The sequence below is a fragment of the Ptiloglossa arizonensis genome, chromosome 1, assembly GCF_051014685.1.
Source record: "Ptiloglossa arizonensis isolate GNS036 chromosome 1, iyPtiAriz1_principal, whole genome shotgun sequence".
Classification (NCBI taxonomy): domain Eukaryota; kingdom Metazoa; phylum Arthropoda; class Insecta; order Hymenoptera; family Colletidae; genus Ptiloglossa; species Ptiloglossa arizonensis.
In genome coordinates this window covers 11,332,226-11,353,770 of record NC_135048.1, presented here as the reverse complement: position 1 = coordinate 11,353,770, position 21,545 = coordinate 11,332,226, and the positions used below count along the sequence as shown (strand labels likewise).

Below are 21,545 nucleotides of genomic sequence, written 5' to 3'. Positions count from 1 at the left end.
CGGTCTTCTCTGTTATCGACCCACCAAGCGACAGAAATAGTAGCTACTTCCGTTTGAAGTCCTCGTGTGTTTCCATTCTTCCTTTTGCGCCATCGCGAAAGATTTTAGTCTCACGGGTGTGATGGGCCTCCGTGTCCGGCTTTGGCCGGTCAAACAAATAACAAAGTAATTAAAACAGTGTAGATCACGAATCGCTGCTCGAAACCAGTCTCCCGCTTATCTGGCGATCGCCGCGCCGCGAAATTTATATTTCCCGTCGTTATTTTTTGCGGCGATTCTAGCAGACCTGAAAACGTATAAAACCGCTACCAGGCAGAAACGACACCGTTAGTCGTAAATCGTTGCCGTTTTTAATAAGGCGACCGTCTCGTTCGAGGTGCGAAATACGTCTCGGGATTCCTCGAGTCCGCTGATAGAGCGATAAAATGGGAATTAATCAAAGCAATAGAAACATTCTTGCAGCCTCGAGGACAGCTTGAGCCTCTTTCCTGGGACGAGTGTTCACGATGAATCACCGAGGAAGATTTCACGGTATAATTGAATCTTGTTTCTCGTTTGTTCGACGAATGTTTTGTTTCGAAACTCCATCTAAGAGAGTATTTCCTCGTTACCTCCTTCGAAGCAATCTACGAAAACGAAGGAAGGTGTCGCCCGTTAAGAACGAATGCAAATTTTCTAAGCTTGTAGAAGTTCGTTAACGAATCTCGCAAGAATCATCCGAGATTGAATTTATGAAGCTACAATTTGATTAATGAAGCCAGCGCCGGAAAGTTAATTGCTCAAGTGTGGATTATACCGAAGATTTAATTAATGAAGTGTAGAGATCGACGGAGTTTTATTTAATTACTCGTTAAAATTCTCATTAAAGAACGATAGTGTCGTTAAAATGTTAATCAGTTAACTGTATATCCTCGAAATATTTAACCGTGATTGGGCTTGAATTATGTTCGGTTAGATCTTGTTGGTTAATATACCAATTAACTCGGTCCAGGTAGGATTCGAATTATGTAACAATCACGAACCGCCCTGCATCTCGTCCGAGTTAGGATCTCCTTTAAGTGTTTGCGAAATTCTCATGGACTTCGAAGCGTTCTTTCTACTCTATTCGTGACTCTATTTCCGAAGACACTATCTTCAAGTAATCAATCGGAAGGTCTGCAATAGGGCGACAATCATTTTAATCCGAATCCTCCCGATGGTGTAAGAAATATCGGTTAGTCGTTTCTCGAAGAAAAAGTCGATCTTCCGAAACGTAAAAATGTACGTTCTCTAGGCTCGCGTAGTCGTCCCGATCGTCAACACGGCACAGCAGCAATCTTTTTCTAGCGGTATCGTTCAGCAAGATCCCCCAGAACGGTCGAGAGTGCTTCGAACCCGTTCGAGTAGAGCCAGCAAAGGCCGAGCGACGTTTACAAGCCATCCGATTAATTTCTCGTCGGTCGGGATGAATCTTTAGTTCCACGGAGGAACATAAGGCCCGCTCGACGTGCCTTTCATGGCCGGGGGACGCTGAAGGCACCGCGGCGCCGAGGGCACCGATTGTAAATTAGGGCAAATTGATCGCAAATCAGCCGCGGCGGAGAGTCACTCCCACACGATCCGTCCGAGAAAGGGGAAGAGAAACACCGAGGCGGACTTTGTACGCGAGGGCCTCGAACGACGATGAAAAGTAATGCCCGGCGACTCGCGGTTTTATTGGCCACCTTCGTTCGGAGTTGTTCGAGGGTCGGTAAATCCTCCAAGTGGTAAATTCGTTCGGGATTGGCACCGGTATTTCAGGGAATGTCGCCTGGACTCTTTGCCGGGTGATTATTTCCGAAGGCAGATGCGATTCCTGAGCAGTTTCTCGAGCTTTTGCAAAGAATAGAGAAGGACGGATCCTACCCAACGAAAATCTATCCTGTGACCTTCTTCGTTCTTGCGTAGCGTTGTTACGTTTCAGACTATGCGCCTTCGATCCATCCTACCGGTGGTTTGGGTAACCACGGGAGAGACGACTCCTGGGTCCAAACAGACCCGTAATTTCACTTCGTACAAATATTTCGAATAAAATTCTATTATTCCTACGTTTCTCGATGTCCATGGAAAGTTGTATCAATGGTATCGATCGAGCGTGGTAACAGATCCAAGCGTGGTAAGACGAGGGTTAATTGACGTATCTATTCCCACTTCAGTGGTATCCAGAGGACTGTTTCGTTTGGGTCTCGTAGTCGCTGGTCTTTAGACACTCGATATCGAAGATAGGTAATTTAGACATCGTTGTAGCCTTCATCTTCGTCGGACGACGATCTCGTCCGAGAAGTACCCAATAAGGGCACAGAGCTACTCGATGTTCTCACCCGGTTCTCCATTTGCACCTGGTCCCGAAAACGGTCCTTCCGACCCAACCGAGCGCAGTTTCACAGAACCGGGCACTGCTGACTGCGTGTACACCGCGGCTTCGGAAAGGGTTGGTGGAAGGAGGGGTTTCTAGCGGGACAACGTTTGTCGGCGCGTTTGAGGGCACCGGTGCCGCCGTCCAGAGCTGCTTAAAGGGCCCGAACTGTTACATCGCGTTTCGGGCTCTGGGCCACGTTGGTACAGTTCTCTCACCCCTAGAAGGAAGGTGACTTTCGTGTCCAGGTGAGAATGGGTGGTTGGATTCTGGAGATACTTCGGAGGAAGGAACGCTCCAGCGTTGGTGTCGAGTCAGGTAGAAAGGACTCCGAGGACTACTGTGTTCTAAAATCAGTTTCATCGTATCGTGGTGTAGGGTATCAAGGAAAGGGATTCTTGGATGTCTCCAAGCTGCGCTTGTTGCGCTTGAGCTTCAAAACTGTACTCTTGGGGCAATCCTCAGGAGAGGTAATTAGGAATCGTTTGCGACAAACCTGTGTCTATGCCTGTCTGTCCACTGGGCGAGTTAGGTAGAAGGGACTTCGAGGATTATAATGTTCTAAAATCAGTTTTACCGTACCGTGATGTGGGTCATCGTGTAGGGAAGGATTCTTGGATGTCATCGTGATTTTTGGATGTCTCCAAGCTGCGCTTGTTGCGCTTGAGCTTCAAAACTGTACTCTTGGGGCAATCCTCAGGAGAGGTAATTAGGAATCGTTTGCGACAAACCTGTGTCTATGCCTGTCTGTCCACTGGGGGAGTTAGGTAGAAGGAACTTCGAGGATTATAATGTTCTAAAATCAGTTTTACCGTACCGTGATACGGGTCATCGTGTAAGGAAAGATTCTTGGATGTCATCGTGATTCTTTGATGTCTCTAGGCCATGTTTGTTGGAGCTTGAAACTCCACATTTGGTAGCACACTTTACCTCCCATTTTCAGTAGAGGAAATTGCGACAAACCTGTCGCCGTACAAGTTTCCAAAGGACATACGTTCGTCTCCGGTTGGGGACAACGCGAAACACTCAACGTTACGCTAACTTTCGTTCTTCAGTTTCGCATGGCCACGTTGCGTCTACAAGTACACTGTCCGCGACGATACCAGTGAGCAAAGAGCCAACTTCGCGTGGATCCGTACGTTCGATCAACGTTGGCCTCCCGCGCGAAGAGGGCAACGAGAGTCTCTCCTCGTTAGAAGCTTCAACGTCACCGTGCCCTGGCCAGAGGTCTCGAACGCCGACCGGTTGAAACCTGACGGTGTCAATTAACATCCCCAACGGGGCACAATTAATCAAGCCGGGCCAGGCTGGCCGTTCATAACCCAAAAACGATCAACGCGAATCAGCGACAAGCATCAATCTCGCGTCTGTTGGCGTCGTAAATTCGCTCGAAATACAGTGGCCGACACTCTCCGCTCCCATTATTCCTCTTTCCATCGGCGACGACGAAGACGCCGGCCAGCGAGTCGGATATCTATAGCCACGGCGAAGAGGTACACGACTAGAGGATGGCTCCCGGTCTCGCTGGATGGACACGGACAGGTCCGCATTGTATTCTGCGGCCAGTAAATCCTACTGCTCGTAGTGTAAATGAGAGCCAGCCGTGGCGGGGAGCACGAGGGGTATGGGGGAGGGAGGCCGGCTACCCTGGACCAGAAAGGGGCTCCGACCGGGGGGCTTCCAACTAAGCGAGAAAGGAGGAAGAGAGACGGAAAGATTTATCTGCGAGCTGCGTGGACGCCGAGCAGCCCTTTGTCGCCGACCGCGGTGAGAAGTTCGCATTTTTCGCCATTTTTTTCCAGACCGCCGCCGTTCCGCGGTCTCCGTCGTTTCGTCGGATTTTTTTCGCTGTCTCGCTTACCCTCTCCCCCCTTTGCGTTTCCTCTTTCGTTTCTTGGCCCGCGGGAGAGCACCACGGTGCTCCTGGAATCGGGGGAATCCGATGGTCCATGGGACTGAGCGGTGGTCCGTGGCTCGCACTTCGCTTGTATCGAAGTACTAGTTCCTAGTCGATTGGCTGCTCGAAGGACCAGGAGGGATATACAGGGTGTTCTTGAATCGTTGGACGTAGTGTTCGCGTTTCTAGGCGTAATCGAGGTGTATATTCGTTCGAATCGTTACGGACACTCCCACGCAGAGTGCTCGCAGATTTGAACGGTGATACGAGACGCGAAGATGGCTTCGAACGGTCAATTTATAATACTTTCATCCGAAATGGTCCTCTATTAGTCGTTTATATCGACTATTACGATGTCCCCTAGGGGACTATTACGATGTCCCCTAGATGGAAATCGGTTGGACGATTCTAGGGCAGTGGATTCTAGACTGCTCTTTAGCCAACCTGGTGTCTCTTACTCTCGGCACACTGTGTATGCTTTAACGAAGCCTCGGAAAATGATCCAAGATGTCATCCTACAGACTAGTAAGAGACACGTGGAATAATCTCCATGATTGTGTGAAATGTGCGAACAATTTATAATTACAAAACTACCATATTCCTTATATCGATCAATAGCTTGGACGATTCTGGGGTAGTGGATTCTAGATTGCTTTTTAGCCAACTTGGTGTCTTTAGGTTCCATGTCGCTGTATGCTTTAACGAAGCATCAAAAATGATATAGACGAGCAAGAGACAGGTGTAACACTCTGCGAGACAGTGTGAAACGTGTGAACAACCAGAACGTAATTACAATCGTCTTACGGCTTTCCATCTCCGATTGCCCGGTAATCGAGCACCGTCTCTGTTGTACTGTTGGCATCGATACTTCTCGTTGATCGATCGGTCTTATACTAAAAAATCTTCAAAACCAATCAAAAACACGCTGGTTACATCCTTCTTCTCGATCCCCGTTCGGTCAGGTATCCGAAAAACGCAAATAGAAGAAGTTCTGGCTTCCCCCATCTCCCTAAATCCATTGTACCTCAGCTGCCAGCTTCAGACGTCGGCGACAGATCGATCGATCAGCCCGAAAACACGTCTTCACGGACGCGTAGCCTTAATTTCTCGGCTCGATCGCCATCTTCGATGGCCCTTCGCGTTCCAGAGCGGTTTTCGGGGCCGTTGAAACCGCTTCAGAAGGCAAAAGCCGACCGCCAAGTCGGCCACTTTGCATAGTTTAGTGCTGCGACACCTCCCGGTGTCAATTAAATCCTCGTCGCTATCGGGCTGTCGAGTGGCCCCCGGGCCCCTTCAACTTCCAGATCCCCCCCAGACCTCCCTCTGACCCCTCCGGTGGATCCCACGGACACGTTTCGACGCCGATCAAAGGCCACCGGGCATTCCGATCGCTTCCTAATCTTCGTTCCAGCCGGATCGTCCGCGAAGCATCTCAGACTGTTTGCTGTCTCTTTCCTCGTTTGACGGTTTTTAATTGATCCTTTCAGCTCGAGGCGTTCGCAATCGGTCGCTGCCGCCGCGGTAATAGTCACAGAACAGTGGTGGGGCTATTCAAAGTACGAAATGTAAATCCGAGAATGGATTCTCCATAGAAGAAAATAAAAGAGAGAGTAAATCATGGATGAAAAGTAGCTCCAGGACTTTCGTATCTTTTCGTCTAAAACCACGTGATCGTAACAATTATCATAATATACAATATTAATTCCGAACAAAATTAATCAATTCGATGATTACGTTTCTTACAATGAATCTATGTTTTCTTGATCGAAGTTATGCAATACAGGGTATCCCATTTAATTATCTACTTCAGTTGCGATCATAAGAATAAATGTTTCAGAGGTGATAAATAGTTTCAAAGAGCGAATACGATGTAAAACAAATTTTATCTTCAGAGTGTCCCTTCAGTATAGCTAGGAAGATAAAACCGGCCAAAAGTTTTTTTTTCACTCAACAGCACACGTTGACTTTGTATTTGATATTTGCAATTTTTAATACACCGTTTAGTAATGTCGATGATTAAAATTGAACGAATATTTTAGTATCCATAAAACATTGAGTTATCAGGTTAGATAAACGAATGAAACAATTTTAACGACTGGAATAATACTTATCGACAATGATTATAATTTCTAACCTAAAATTTCATCTAAATATAAAGATCTATCAATATAATAGATCTATGTCAGACTATGAATTGAAGTTCTGCGGGAAGAATAAATATGATTATTTACACAAGACAACGCTCTTGAATGGAGATTAATCGCAATTATTTCTTGTATCGTATCAAAAAATAATCTTAGAGCGCACGTGTGTGTATTGTAGCAGGAGTAGAGGTTATGTTTCCTCCCCGTAACTTCGAGACTCGAAAACAGTTTTCCACTGGTAAGTGGCGATCGATCGATCGAAACGGTTTCACGTTTAATAGTCGCAGAAGTTGTATCCCCGTTGCCGATACGCGATGACAGATTGCATTCCCGACGATAAATTCACGTCCACCCTCCCACCCCCTTCTAAAGGGGCGGGCTGCCCGGTACCAAGCGTGTAGCGTGCCGCGGCCAAAGAGCACGGTTTAATATCGTTTATAAATTATTCTACGGAGATAGCCATCAGCATACAAATTGGTTCGGCGAGGACCTCGGGGCGACCCGCGTGTTTCCTCCGATTCCCTTCGAACAGGGCTCCTTTTTCCACCGAAATGTCTATCGAATGCTACCAGACCGAAGCAATGTAGAGATTAATATGCTCGGTTAGGGTATTTTTCGAAGCCTTTCGTTGCAACGATGTTAGCAACATTTACCCTTACGAGCGATATCAAAGTTTGAGGTTAGATTTTAAAGTATCTTTTCTGCGAACTGTACTATTCGTATTATATTTCTCGTTTTCCATATGTTTGCTCTATATTTCCATTGTTGCGAAGAATGCGCAGTAAAGATGATAATAAATACTATAAACCATTTTTAAGAAATTATTGTACGGAGTTGAGATAACGGTCGTAACGGGAGTTTTCACGATTAATTCGAAAAAATTGAGGTTAGCTCGCGGGAATCGTCATTGATGAACCATCTTTATTTATGTAAATGATTATTGTAATATACTAGAAAGAATATTATCAGTAGCTGTACGTTGCTCTACAACTATAATACTTTCCAAGATTTTAATTGCAATACGAAAATTCAAAATATAAAGGAGAGTTCTTATGGTTAGAGAAGAATACAATTTGAGGTTAGATTCGAGAGCACGCTGCAGCTTATCAGTGTATAATTATTCTCTCTGATATGCGCGCTTCTAATTTGTGTAAAAAGAACAATTGTAATAATAATAATTTTATATTGAAAATCCATCGATAATTTCGCAGTACCTTTCGCTAACCTACGGTCCCAAAGTAATTCGCAACGTGCAGCATAAGAATCCAATTTAGGAATCATAGAATTTCGTAGCCGTACACGAGACTCTTAAATACATTATCCTCTCGAATTTCAACCTCCCCGGGCCACAATTTCCGCATAGACGTTAATACGGAAACAACGCAAGCATGCTGGAAAAGGTTCGTTTCGCGAATGACTTTTTAAGGAACCACTAATCCACCCTCGAGGGGGTAGCTATGCTAATATCGGCAGAGCGGTGGTTCTATCGCGTTTAAAGACAACGAAAAGACGAGCAGCTTTCGTGATCGAATCGATTACCACGAGACTGGCTGGTTGCTCGCGGAATAAAATCGAAAAACGAGCCGCATAAAAGTCGACCGATACGTATCTATTCTCGAAGACGGTTAATTCGTTCGAGGTCTGGTTGTCTCGGTTCTGATTTTTCGGTGGTAGTGATTTATATCATAGCTGAAGAATAATATCGACGATTTATTACACACTAAAATGCGATTCTGGTCGTATTATGTAGCATGCGAAATAAAACAAAAAAAAAAAACACGAAAAACGAACGTACAATATAGAGGTAGAAGGAAAGTAAATTATGATGTCGATACGTAATATTGGTATTAGATAGTGACTCTATTTCTATTTGACGTGTATAGGGAGTTTCAACGTTTATGGTACAATTAGAGAAGGAGAGAAGGAGAAAAGAAAGTAGGTTTGGACTTTAAAAAAATACCTGATGTATTTGTCAAATTTAAAACTATCCCAAACATAACCTATAATTATTTCAAACTACGTGTATATGATTTTGTATACAAAAGAGGATTAGAGGTTAGAAAGGGAACAATTGTATCAAGACTTTAGTTATATATTCACAATATACATATATTATAGTGTTAATATAACACGTCCATCTCAACCTAACTGAGATCTACTTCGATCATAAATTCAGACATATCTAAATTTTAAGTATTATCTCAAATCTAATTTAAATCTATTTCAAATTTAAAATATGTGATATTATTAAATATATGTGTATACATATGGATAAAGATATCGAGATAATAAATATGTATATACATAATTTATATTGTAGTACTATGAAACGATTAAAGGATCTAGACCTGCGTTAACCCCTCGCATGCCTACTTCCCCTTCCAATGGTTGTTTTCCCCTAGACAGCAAGCTACGTTGTTAGAGAAACCACGCAACGCTGAAGAGACAGCCATGAAAAGGCAGCGCCGCGATCGTAAGAAAGCTCACAGACGTTATGCGCGACGCATGTATAGTGTCGCGTTCAGACGTTAGTGGGGGAACCCCAGAGGTCTCGCGAGACCTCGCTTGGTTAGTACCGACTTAAGGCATATTTAAGAATTCTCTCAAACGTAACACAAATCTCAAAATTAACCATTACCTGTAACATGACCTATACCTTTCGCGAATCTCAAAATTAACTATTACTTGTAACGTAACCTACACCTTTCGCAAATCTCAAAATTAACTATTACCTGTAACGTAACCTATATCTTTTGCAAATCTCAAAATTATTATTACCTGTAACATAACCTATACCTTTCGCGAATCTCAAAATTAACTATTACTTGTAACATAACTTTCATCTTTCGCAAATCTCAAAATTAACTATTATCTATTATATAATGTGACCTATATCTTTTGCAAATCTCAAAATTAATTATTACCTGTAACGTAACCTACACCTTTCACGAATCTCAAAATTAACTATTACCTGTAACGTAACCTATACCTTTCGCGAATTTCAAAATTAACTATTACATGTAACATAATCTATATCTGTCGCAAATCTCAAAATTAACTATCACCTGTAACATAACCTATACTTTTCTCAAATTTACACATCTATGATTTTATTAAACCAGAAAGGGGAATGTTGAACCAATGATTGTGCGTTCGTGACCAATAGTATAGTATTTGAGAATTGTTTGATTCTAACCTAACATAAAACTATCTCCAATTTATTCGCAAAGTTAACTCTTAGCCTTATCACAAATTCAACCCAGATCTAACCCAAACGCTGTCTCAGGGATACGAAATTACTTAATCCACGATTCGCTCGTTCGCTTAGTCATCGTTTAATGAATTCCATTTAGTTGGAATCGCGCGCGAACTGCCCGGACGAGCAATTATCGCCCGACGACGATAAAAAATCGCCACGAGACGCGAGTGAAAGGCTTGGAACGGTGTCAGCGGCGTCGGATCGATTGCGTTGCATTAATTGACCATGAAAATGGAATGTCACGGCTCGTAGATTTTCCAGATTAGGCATTGCCGTGACTGCCGCTCGTTTCTGTCCACGTACGCGTCGCCATATTTTCCCTAGCCGTGTCTGGTCTTCGATGCGTTTTCCACGCGCGTCGCTGCTTACCAAAGTGGGAAATATAATTGCAAACAGGCATTCGTTACGTTTTGAGATAAAATCGTGGAATTTTTCATTCGTTCGAAGAAGATACTGAATTTTGGACGCCATGTTTTTGTTTCGTGCGCGTGTCTTTCACATCTTTTTCGTCCACCATTAACTCGTTTCTCTTAACATTTTTCCCAATTATTTTGTAATTTTACACTTCTCGAAGTTTCTCACGATCGTACTCTTCTTGGTATATGTTTATTCATACATTTTTAAGTCTTCTTTTTATTTCGATGTACATTGTTTTCCCTCTGATGCCACTTCTACGTCGTAATTTTTTAAATTGTTTTTCTACAATTCGTTAAATATCGATAAAAGTGTTTTTTTTTTTTTTTCAAATAAATTTGTGCAAATTACAATGCTTTCTATTGATGAGTAGTTTCATGAACAAAGCGTAAAATTACTCGCATAAAATATTCAGCATTCCCGAGAATAATCGAAGGCGGTTAAACATGCGACCAATTCGTCACTCACCGTTTAAACATTTATAGATTAACATTATCATCACGCGAACTTTTGTACAAGGTGAACGCAAAAATTACTCCACGGACTAAGGGATTCCAGTAAATGTTTTTCAGTCTTGAAACACTTCGATGAGCTTTAAAATTTGTTTCTTTTTTAACGTTACAAAAGGATTTCTATTAATTATTTTCTTACAGAAATTTGCTCAAAGTAATGAATGTTCAAACGTGAAAGCATGTACAGTCCGGTCAGACGAATATTTGAATAACCCTAATTATTTAAAGAAAAATTATAATTTGACACAAATTGTAATCGTTTTTCATAATTTTTTTTTTTACTTTCATCTTGGGACTTTCATTCGAAACATGCGCCGGTGGCCCGGGAGAAACAGAGAAAGTCAAAAAAATTTCAACATCGATTACGGTGATCATTTCACAAAAATTGCAAAATTAATGGGGAACACCCAGGTGAACGAGTCGACGGACCGCAGATTTTGCGATTACGCTTAACAGATAAAACGCGTTACCGCAGAAAAGGTTCGTAATTATTGCTCGCGCGCGTGACAGTCCTTTTTTATCTCTTTTCGAAAGGAGGAGAGCAAATATTGTATATCAGCGTTTCTCAAAGTGTATTTCACGACGACCATTCAGGGGTTCGGCGAATTTTAAACTGTTCTCATGATTTGTAGAATACATATACTAGACTTAATGTTAAATACAATGTTTTGAATATCTTCGAGGACCACTTCCACTCTGTTGCAAAATGCAAACCTGTAGACGGATTAATTGAGTATTTTTAACTGCAATAGGTCCAAAAGACATGTACAGCAAGTGTACACTTAAATTAGTTAATAGCAGTCATTAGCAAATTCGCTCAAGATGTGTTGATCTTCGAAAAAACGTCAACAAAAATTTCCTCGTGTATCTCCATAATGATATCGCTTTGATAATGGTTTTGAGCATTTCACTTTGGAAAAGTAGGTGCAAATCAATTAATTGAAGAACAGTATGCGACGAAAAATTACAATCTTACCCTTATGAAACCTCGTTAAAACATTTGCACAATTTTAAAGATAATCTGGTAACATTTTTTGATCGATTAAGATCCAAATTGTTCTCTTTTTTAATAGTTACGAAACTATTTTTACGATTGCTATTACTGCTGCTATTAGTACCATTGTTACTACTGCTATTGCAACTATTATTGCTACTACTGTTACTACTACTGCTATTATCGTTATTACTGTTACTGCGATTACTACTGCAACTGCTGCCACCATTGTTACTATTATTACTACTATTAGTAATAATATTGCTACTGATGCTGCCACCTACTACTGTTGTGTTACTGCTACCTACTATTATTGTTGCTACTATTACTACTAATAATATTGTCAGTACCACTACTGCTACTATTACTTCTACTAATTTAAGTAGTTTAAGTTGCTACTAATTTAACAACGACCATTTGATCAAATAATCATATTTACCTCTCTTCTAATAAAGTTCTAATAAAAATAAAAATAATTAAAATTAAATTAAGTAAGTCTCATTATCCTCGCATTACCCCTTTTTTTTTGTCCTCTTCAAAATTTCACAATTTCCTTAATTGTGACATCACAATTCTATGAAACTTCGTAAATTAAAATTCCTCGTAGTTAATTAATGATTTATGTTACTTGATAAAATGACAAGGGGAGGAAAAAAGAATACTTGTATAAGTAATAGAGAAGTAGTATATCTATATACATATGTATCTGTGTATGTTGACATATTTTCAGGGTGTTTTGAAGACGGATAATCCAACGCTCGTTTGCTTATGTTTATGGATGGGTTAAGGGTTGAATAGATCCTAATAGTCATTCTCATGAGCAAGCGTAGGGCGATGGTCTACGAATTGCAGTGGCGTAGTTATTCGGTGCCAGATGATATTCTTTAGAAAACATTTTTGGAAATATTCAAGCGTTCGTGGAAAGTACTGTTTCGATATCTATTCGGTTTGTAAGCATGGTGTCTATAAGGAATGGCAATGCTGCACATATTAGTAACGGCAACCCTGTACACCTTGTAGTGAAAGAAACTTTCTCGATTTTCTAACTTTACCGATTTCGGTGGATTGAGTTGACTATGGTTTCACGAGTCATCGCCTTAAATGTAAGGTGTGCTAAAAAAAACCCACTGATTTTTCACGAGGTTGGTACTTCTATTTACTGTGAAATCAACTCTTATAAAGTATCTATTCTATACCACGACCATGCATCTATCAAATTTAACCTCAAAATTAACGATTATCCCGCAATTCTCGCGAAGGTAACCTCAAAAAACAGGCCCACAAACGGGTCTCTCGCGCGCACATGAATTATTTATGCTGGTGGTACGCCGCTTGTTTACAACGTCGCGATATTTCGCGGTTGGAAGGAAAAAGGAACCGCAGAACCCCGCGTTTCCGATAAAAAAGAAGAAAAGCGTTGGCTTACACGACGCCCGAGCGATTCTAATTATACAATCATGCAATTTGTACGTTCACGTGCGATTAAGTCGTTAGCCTTTATGGCGTACGCAGCGGAAAAATTGAGAGACTTCCCTTGAGGGACCGTGGTGGATTTTTAATGGTCCGATTTTGTTTATTTAGCGACCGTATCGAAGCCCCAAATGGCCGTGTCCCCGGTGCGACAACGATTATTACAGTAATTATGCCGAAGATCGATCACGTGATTAACAGTGATTACTAGAACCGACACCAGGTGGTGCACTTTTGTTCTATTTATTCCTTCGGCGACAAATACGATGGAGAGCATATTTAACGTACCTTTTTAGTCAATTTATTTTATCGTAGACCATTATCGTATATATTCATTGCAACACAAATTTCGAGTTTGATTAAATCTGATACGAAACGTTCGTTCTCTCTTGGATTTTTGTTATATTTTCCAATGGATTCGCCGGATAACACGATTACGAGAACACGTCTTACTATATTGGGTGAATCATAAACAGAAGTAATGGGGATACCCAGTACTGTATAAAAATCCCACTAGAGGGCAGGAAAACAAAAGTCTTGCATGTTAGCCAACGCAAATATCTACTTAACCTTTACCAGTTTGTTCCATTAATAACTTCGTATATTTTCCAACATTTTTTTTCGTTAACGAAGGTTAGGAATCGTTCACTTACCTCGAGAACTAGACGAAAATAATGGATTCGTTGAAATCGATGTACGATTGAGAGTCTTATTTGTACAGTTGGTCAAAGAAAACCTGGTCGCACTAATACGAATGCACGGTCACTGCTGGCACAGAGGGAGTACCCTTTTTAAGGGTACGCGATGCGCGAGAAGAAGTGCGCATTATGTGTAGCAACTGTGCATCTGTCGTAGCGCGGTCAGTTTTTTTTTTTTTTTTTTTTTTTCACCGAGTGTACGCTGCTACTCGGTACATCTTCGGGAAGCATGTGTCCTCGATCTCGTTAAGTTTATCCTCAACGTCGAGCACAATTTGCACCTGGCATCCCTCCTGGGCAATTGAAAGTTAATAAAAAAATTACCACGTTTAAAAATCGAATGAAAAAGATACGATCTCGTTGTTCAGTGTCCCGTGGGAATAAACATTACGTTTCGTTACGTCGATGAAATGGTGTAGAAATAAGACAGTTTCGTTATTTTTAAATTAATATATATATAATTCTTAGTCACGTGGATCTCGGAGGGCGTTTCTGGGAGGTAGGGGTGGAGGAGTCGGAGGCTGGGTTGGTGTACAATATACAATACAAGCCACGGAATATCACGGATTCTCGTGTTAGTTTAGAACGTTTCGAGTTTCGCCGCGTTACATTTTTTTTCATTTTAGTTTATTGCTTTTCTCTCGACAACGTGTTCTCCTTTTCGAGCATAGGACCGCACGCAGCGCGCTTCGAAAATTAATCGTAACGGGGAGGGGGGTGGGGGTGGGGGCGGGGGGTTATGGGAGCCGGGGGAGAACGAAGAAAACAGAACGTTCGAGGATTGAGCAAGATTCTTGGTACGTCGGAGAAAAATCGCGTTGTTTTCTTCGCCGCGCTTGGATGGGGCCCCGTTATTCGATGACACGGTACTGAGTTGCGCGCCAAGAGCTGCGCGTCGCAGTCACGTCGGTTCTCGAGCCTCGTCTCGCTGAAAACGCGCACGCTCTGCCATTTTATTTTACATAATCGTATGGCGTTTCCCCTTGTTTTGTGTATTTGGACCATTCTCGAGTCTCGAGCCAAAAGGAAGCGACGTCCTCTCTTAGAAAACCTTCCCCGCGGCGTCGTTTTCGCTCGATTCGATGGAGGTGGACGCGTTTCGTCGAGAACCCCCTAAGTTTTTCTTGCTCGGTCGCTCGTCTCGAACTATCGCTGCTTTCGCGCGATTTGAAACCGTTTTGTGTTTTTGTGACATCGGCGCGGCATGATTTTGAGTATCAAAAGCAGCGGCTAAATTGAGAAGAGCGAGTTCCTCTCCCGAAAGGAGTAAGCAACAGGTCGAGTCTGACGAATTTAACGCTTTTAACCCTTTGACTTTGATTCCGTTTAAATTGTCGGTCAATGACTAACTTTTTCGAGTGCGTTCAAAGTTCGCGGCCTGGCAGAATATATAAAAAAAGAAAAAATGGATGTGAGAATGAGGAGAACGAAAAATAAAACAAATGATACCGTGAAAGGTTTAACAGACATCGTATTTATTTAAAATTTTAAATAGGAAAAAATATTTAAAAAAAAAAATCATTATAATGACAGTTTCTAACTGGCAAAGTAGCACTAATCAATAAAAAAAAAAAGGTAGGAACAGATATTAGTTATATATATTCACATTTTTATACAATAAAAGTGACAGTACCGAAGGTATCACAAATTACTCTACAAATGAAATAAAATAAAAGAATGTTTAAAGAATAATCGTGGCGACACTTCAAAACCATCAAGGTATTACAATTTCGTAGTTTGTACAATTAGAACGACAACATTGCATAGAAAATATTACAAAACACGGTGTTCCAACATTTACATAGGAGAAGTATAAAAAGAAATTCGATTATTAACGACAGTTCACAACTGAAAGTAAGTGACACTAATAACTAAAACGGAACTGAACAGATGTAGTTACAATTTGTACACAGTAAGAACGATAAACTTGTATAGCGGATTCCACGATTTGTCTCGTTCCAACGTTACAATAACAAAATAAAATATTGAAGAAGGAATTCATTGCGAACATTTGTGGCCAACGGATCAGCATCGATCGAGAGGAAAAGAAACAGCTGAACGTCTACGGCCCCCGAACGGGGCAAAAATTTCAAATACAGCTAAGGACAATGTTCCACGAACGCAAGTTGCACTCCGACCCAATTCACAAACATCGCGCGTGCTAATTATCGATTGAACCGACTTCCTAGAGCTACAATTCCGTTTAGTACTTGCACCAGAATTATCTGGTGGAATTTCAAATGATCAACGTTCAAAGGGTTAATCGCGAGAAAATATGGGACTGATGGGTCATTATGTGAGCACCCTCGATTTTTAAAAACGACAGAGCTTCGAGTTCTCCTTTTTTTTTACAGAATTTTGGAACCTCTACATTCCCAAAAAGCCGACTGCTCGACGTCCCACCACGTTTCCCGCAATTATCTACATCGATCGCTAACTTTTATACAAATAGGGGGGGGGCCAAGGGGCGCGGGGTTGAGATGAACGGTGTTCATTTTCCGAAGCGACAACGTCGAGGGGGGAGGGGGGCGGTGCGGATAAACGCCACGAGAGAGATCGTTCGAGGTGACGGTTCCGATTCGGTCCGATTCGGTCCGAGAAGCGACGACCGCGAAAGTGGCGCCACCTGCGCAGACCCAGAATCGGAGAACGATGCACGACCTCGGTCTCTCTAACCTATAAAACGCGCGTCGACGCGGCATCGAAATCGAAAGGCGGATCGATGGACCGAATCGGATTGAGTTTGCCATCTGTCGCGTGTTTTCGTTAATTCCTCGCCTTCGTCCCGTTTCATTTTCGAGGGTGTCGTGGCGTGATCGGGCAACGTGCGTTTATGCGTCGTTTACGTCTCTCTAATAATTAATATAATATTATATTCAATAATTAATACAGAGAGTAGTTATTTATATATATAATATATATATAATATAATATAATATCACTAGGGTACATATGTACAGGGGCTGCAAATAGTTAGGAGGTGCTCTTGTATTGCAATGTCTCCCTCTCTTACACCTAAAACGCACGCGGGCAGAACGCAGTCGTGTCACTAGCGACGGCCGAAATGATTCACTCCCTCTCTTGCAAACTCTTGAACAATTTCGTGCAAAAGTTCGAAGCACTTCGAACGTTAACCGAGATCTCGGTGGCAACCGTTCGAACAGAATCGGGGTAGTCCCGTCGGTGTCGGTAGCCTCGAAGCAACGAGAATCTTTTATCGTGGGAACACATGACGAATTGTAACAAAGGAACCGAGAAGGTAGCGAAACGTTAAAAGACTTCCAAGGCTTCCAACAACGCTCGAGACGTTCAATAATTTTCGTGTCGGTTGACAGGAGATTTTCGATACATATATATATTTATATATTCAACGATCCAGACGTCGAGCGATACTCCAACCGATTCGAACCTATCAGGGGGGAGGGGGAGGGGTTTTTACCAAGTGCCACCCAGTGCCCATCACTAACTCCACACCCCCACCCGGCCACGCTGGTCCCACCCATTCGTGCTCCGTATTAATGTACACTACCAACTCTCGCAATCCGTGCAGCGTCCGTTAGACCCCAGGCCCCGCGCGATCCACCCCCGGCCATTTTATATACACTCACAGGGAACCAGGCCCAGCGTCGAGTCCCAGAAACCGATGGAGAACACGTCCCCAGTCCGCAGGGTAAAATTGCACTTCGTAGTCTCGAGCGTCCCTCGTCCAGGTCGCCGCCTGTCCTCCAGAGGGACGCAGAGGGGCCCGGTGCGCCGTAAAGCGTCCCAGAATGGGGCACAGAGGGTCCCGGATCGAACCGACGACCCTCTCCCCTGCTACGACAGCTCGGAGGTCGAGTCCGGCTCCCTCTCGTCGCCGTAGAGTTCTTCGGGGTCACAGGATTCAGTCAACTGCTTGTCTTCCGGGTCGCCGTTCGTGCTGGTGACGGGTTCGTTCTCCTGTCACGGACTCCCTCCTCCAGCGTCCGCGTCCCCCCTGTGCCCGGGCGTTAAACTTGGGCTGCGTCTCCTCTTCTCTTGGAGTCCGTTCACCATGTTCTCGATGGATTTCAGCTCGCCTGCCGAGCTGCTGCTGGAGGTAAGTCCCGCGGCTGGTGTCGGTGATCCGGTCGGGGGCCTGGGCGGTGGAGATCTGGGACTGAGGGTTCTGCTACCGGGTGTTACCGTCTCGAACGCGGAACCGTGTGACGGCGCCGGTAGGGTGTACGGCGCGTATCGATGTCCCTTCAGTTGATGCAAGGGACTAGCCAGTGGATGATGATAGTGAGCGAACAGGGCCGGGTGTTGAGACGCGGCCAGAGCTAGTTGCGCGTTGAACAGCATACCGGGTGACACCCCACCGTGGATACCCAGATGGCTGGGAGGTATCAGGGGACCTGGACCGGGGTACAGGCCGGGTACTGGCGGATAGAGGTACGGTAGAAGAGGTGGATGAAGCGGTAGGCCCACCGACACTTCGGGTCTAGGTCCCTCCGAGCCGGTCGGTCCCGATACTCCGCCGCTTTCCGAGCCCGAGGACTCGCTGCCTTCGCCCCTCTCGCTGGTCCGGTCGTCCCTCTCGCGGGAGTGCTCGCGCTCGCGTTGATGGTGTCCCGGGTGAGGCGTGTCCGGGCCCACGACGTCCAGCAGCTTGTCCTCGTCGTCGAGGAGGTCGTTCACGGAGTTCGATGAACGCCGTTTCTCCGGGGATGCTGGACCACCTGCTGTCAGCCGGGAACCGCCTCCTGATACTGTCAATACCGCCTGCCTTCTGCAACAACGACTCTGAGTTAGCAATCTTCTAGGACACATTGTCGCGGGATCCGATCGGGGCTCTCTCGTTTGTGAACAGGTAGGAGTTCGGAACAGGTTCGATTTAGGTAGGAGTTCGAGACGTCCGAACGTAAATGTCCCGTGTACCTAGGCTACGGGAGGTCTTTCGGGATTCACGATGAATTTTCAACGATTAAATACCACGGTGTGTTTAATTTACCCGATGGGATTGTGGGAGCAAGATCGAGTCGGGTTATTGGACGAATCGAGTTCTGGTTCGCGATTTCTCGCGGTGAATTGAACATACATCGTCGGAAGAACAAAAGCACCGAAACGAACGATTTTGTTGGTAACGGGAACGATGATTGATCAAACATTTAGAATCGATCGCTCGGAATCTACACGCGTCTGATCGCTCCAACCGTTTCTACTTCGATCGTCGTTCTTTCAACGACTCGAAATTCGCTTCGAAATCCACGTACTTAATTTTCTTTCGTCTCGCTCCTCCCTTGTAATTATTTCCTGGTTCGATCCCCCTGAAAGAGACAAGGACGGAGGGAAACATGGTGGATAAAGAGGTCGAGAAATGACGGCGAACGGAGACCGACGAATCGAGAACTCGTCCGCGCGAGAACGGCCGCGTTAATGCTTGCAAATATCCGCGTTTAACTGTCGGACGAAATTCACAGTCGCAATAAAAGTTTACGACGCCACGGTAGCGTTAAATATTTTCAGCGCGAAACGGTTCGTTATCGTTTACGCTTCGCCTCCTCTTTGAGAGACCGCGGCGATGCGCAGTAACGCTCCCCGGCGCTGTTTCCTCAACCGCGAACGCTCCTTTATGGAATCCCGTAACCGTGGAAGTTTCGAAACTTTTCACTCGGATCTCGCGAGCGGTGAATATTCGAGCGTGTCGCCGGTGTCCGACAATTGCTGCGCGCGCTAACCCCTAATTACGTCCGAATTCACCCCTTGATCGACCCGCTTCGCGCCTCTGGCAAATTACAGGCGTTTTCGGTGTCATGTTTGATCGCCACGGCGAAAGTGTTAGCGTTGTTTGTCGTCGAACCGTGTGCGGGCCGCCTGCGTGGCCCACGACGTGTCATTAGATCGATTACATCGGGGTGTCCGCGTTGGCGGCCAGAACGATTCAACTCCGTACGAATCGCAGCGACGAAGAATTAATCGCCAGTACGGTAAGAACTCGCGGAGAAGAACTCGAAAGTTCGGTTCTTGGGGTCAATTGGCCGCAACGATCCTCCCGTGCCAATTCTCTCCCCGAATGCCACCGTTCGTAGTTCCACGGATCAATTTAACTCGAGACCCATCGAGGTCCAATTTTCGAGCCGACTTGCCCGAACGGTTCTCGTTGTCGAAGATTCGAAGTCTCGAACGTAACTGCGAAGTCTCGAACGCGATATGCCCATCGAAATATGCCCGTTCGACCACCACCGATAGCTGCAACAATTTCCCAGTCGGTTCTATCTTCGTTCCAGGATGTCCTGTATCGATGATCGAGAAACAACGTGTAGACCACGACCGATTCGTCGTGTCGCGAAATTCGTTGTCCATGACGGAGATTTCAGCAGTGGCGATTAAAGGGGTTTAAGGGGGAGCAACAGAACGACGCGAATCGATGTATCGCAATGGCCGTGGGGAACAAACCTAAGCATCGTGTAAGACTCGGCTAGAGCGCATTCGTGAGCCGGACGTAACGAGAGGCTTACCGATACCTTAATGCCGTGTAATGCGATCAATGCACCGACGCGGGGAAGGAAAAACGACGACAAAGCGTAACAGAGACAACGAGATCGAACGTGGTCACGTGCGAGCGGGACAAAGAAAGAGAGAAAGTACATCGTCGGTGTACGGATGAACCCGTGAGGCTCGGAAGAGTGTTATGCTACGGTTCTCCGGTTTCCGACGCGCTTAAGTGCGAGAACACGTTAAAATCAATAGTTTCCGTGGACGACACCGGGATTTGGTAAGTGAGGCTCCCTCTTCCCCGGCTGACGGATCCCATGGGTCGCGAATTTTGCCTCGAGCTGGTTCGTCGATGTAGACGCATCCGAGAACGAAGCAGGACGAGCGGGAATCTTTTATTCGAATCGAGTTTACAACGATACTGTTTCTCGGTTCGTTCCTCGTTGCAGGTACTTGGATTGCACCGGGGTGTCGTAGAAGAGTTTCTTTTTTCCGTTAGATGAGTCCTTCATTTTTATTATGCAGTAATCTCGCGATACTGTGCAGTAGGCGTGAATTTTGTAAGGACTAATGTGGATAAAGTAGGTACATCCGAGATCGAAAGAGAGTAGAAATTTCGGATTTGAATCGAGTTTCCAGCGATGGTTTATTTCTTGCTGTAAGTATTTGAATAGCGTGGAATGTCACAGAAGACAATTTTTGTTTCTGTTAGATAAGTCCCTCTTTCTTATTGTGCAGTAACGACTAATGTGGGTAAAGTAGGTACATCCGAGATCGAAAGAAAGTGAGCTGAGATTTCGGATTTGAATCGAGTTTCCAATGATTGAGTGTTTATTTCTTGCTATAAGTGTCATAGAAAAGTTTCTTTTTTCTGTTAGGTAGAATCCCAATTTTGTAACGATTGATGTGGATAAAGTAGATATTATACATCCGAGATCGAAAGAGAGTTGAAATTTCCTATTTGAATTGAGTTTCTAGCGACTGAGTGTTTATTTCTTGTTATAAGTGTCATGGAAAAGTTTCTTTTTTCTGTTAGGTAGAATCCCTTTTTTTTATTATGCAATAAGCTTATGGTCGCGAATTTTGTAACGGCTACTTTGAGTACAGTAGACACGACCGAGATCGAAGGAACATAAATCGGATTTTTAGATTGGAATCGTGTTTTAAATGATTGTTGTTCCTTGCTACAAATAAATAGACGACATGAGATATAAGAGAGAGTCTCTCTTTCTTCGTTGTACAATGATCATCCTCCGACATGGCTGTTACTTAACTTCCCTTGAATTGTCTATCGGTAGTCTAATAATTCACTATGGCCAACTACGCA

General features: G+C 44.1%; 2 protein-coding genes across 4 annotated transcripts in view; both read right to left on the bottom strand.

The window, feature by feature from the left end:
• The window catches only part of LOC143155172 (Fanconi anemia group J protein homolog), a 174,612-nt gene extending 160,804 nt beyond the window's left edge, over positions 1 to 13,808 (bottom strand). Inside the window, exon 1 of the mRNA XM_076327617.1 lies at positions 13,718 to 13,808. The gene's annotated coding sequence lies outside the window, so the exon portion shown is untranslated. The remainder of the gene's footprint in view (positions 1 to 13,717) is intronic.
• A 422-nt stretch (positions 13,809 to 14,230) lies between these two features.
• Positions 14,231 to 21,545, bottom strand: part of Bi (T-box transcription factor bifid) — a 179,462-nt gene continuing 172,147 nt past the window's right edge. For 2 of the 3 annotated variants that reach the window (XM_076316890.1, XM_076316905.1), the window contains exon 7: positions 14,231 to 18,512. In XM_076316890.1, coding sequence (XP_076173005.1) covers positions 17,705 to 18,512 — 808 coding nt within the window. In that variant the 3' untranslated portion in view covers positions 14,231 to 17,704. The remainder of the gene's footprint in view (positions 18,513 to 21,545) is intronic. The other variant, XM_076316897.1, reaches the window with a different exon arrangement.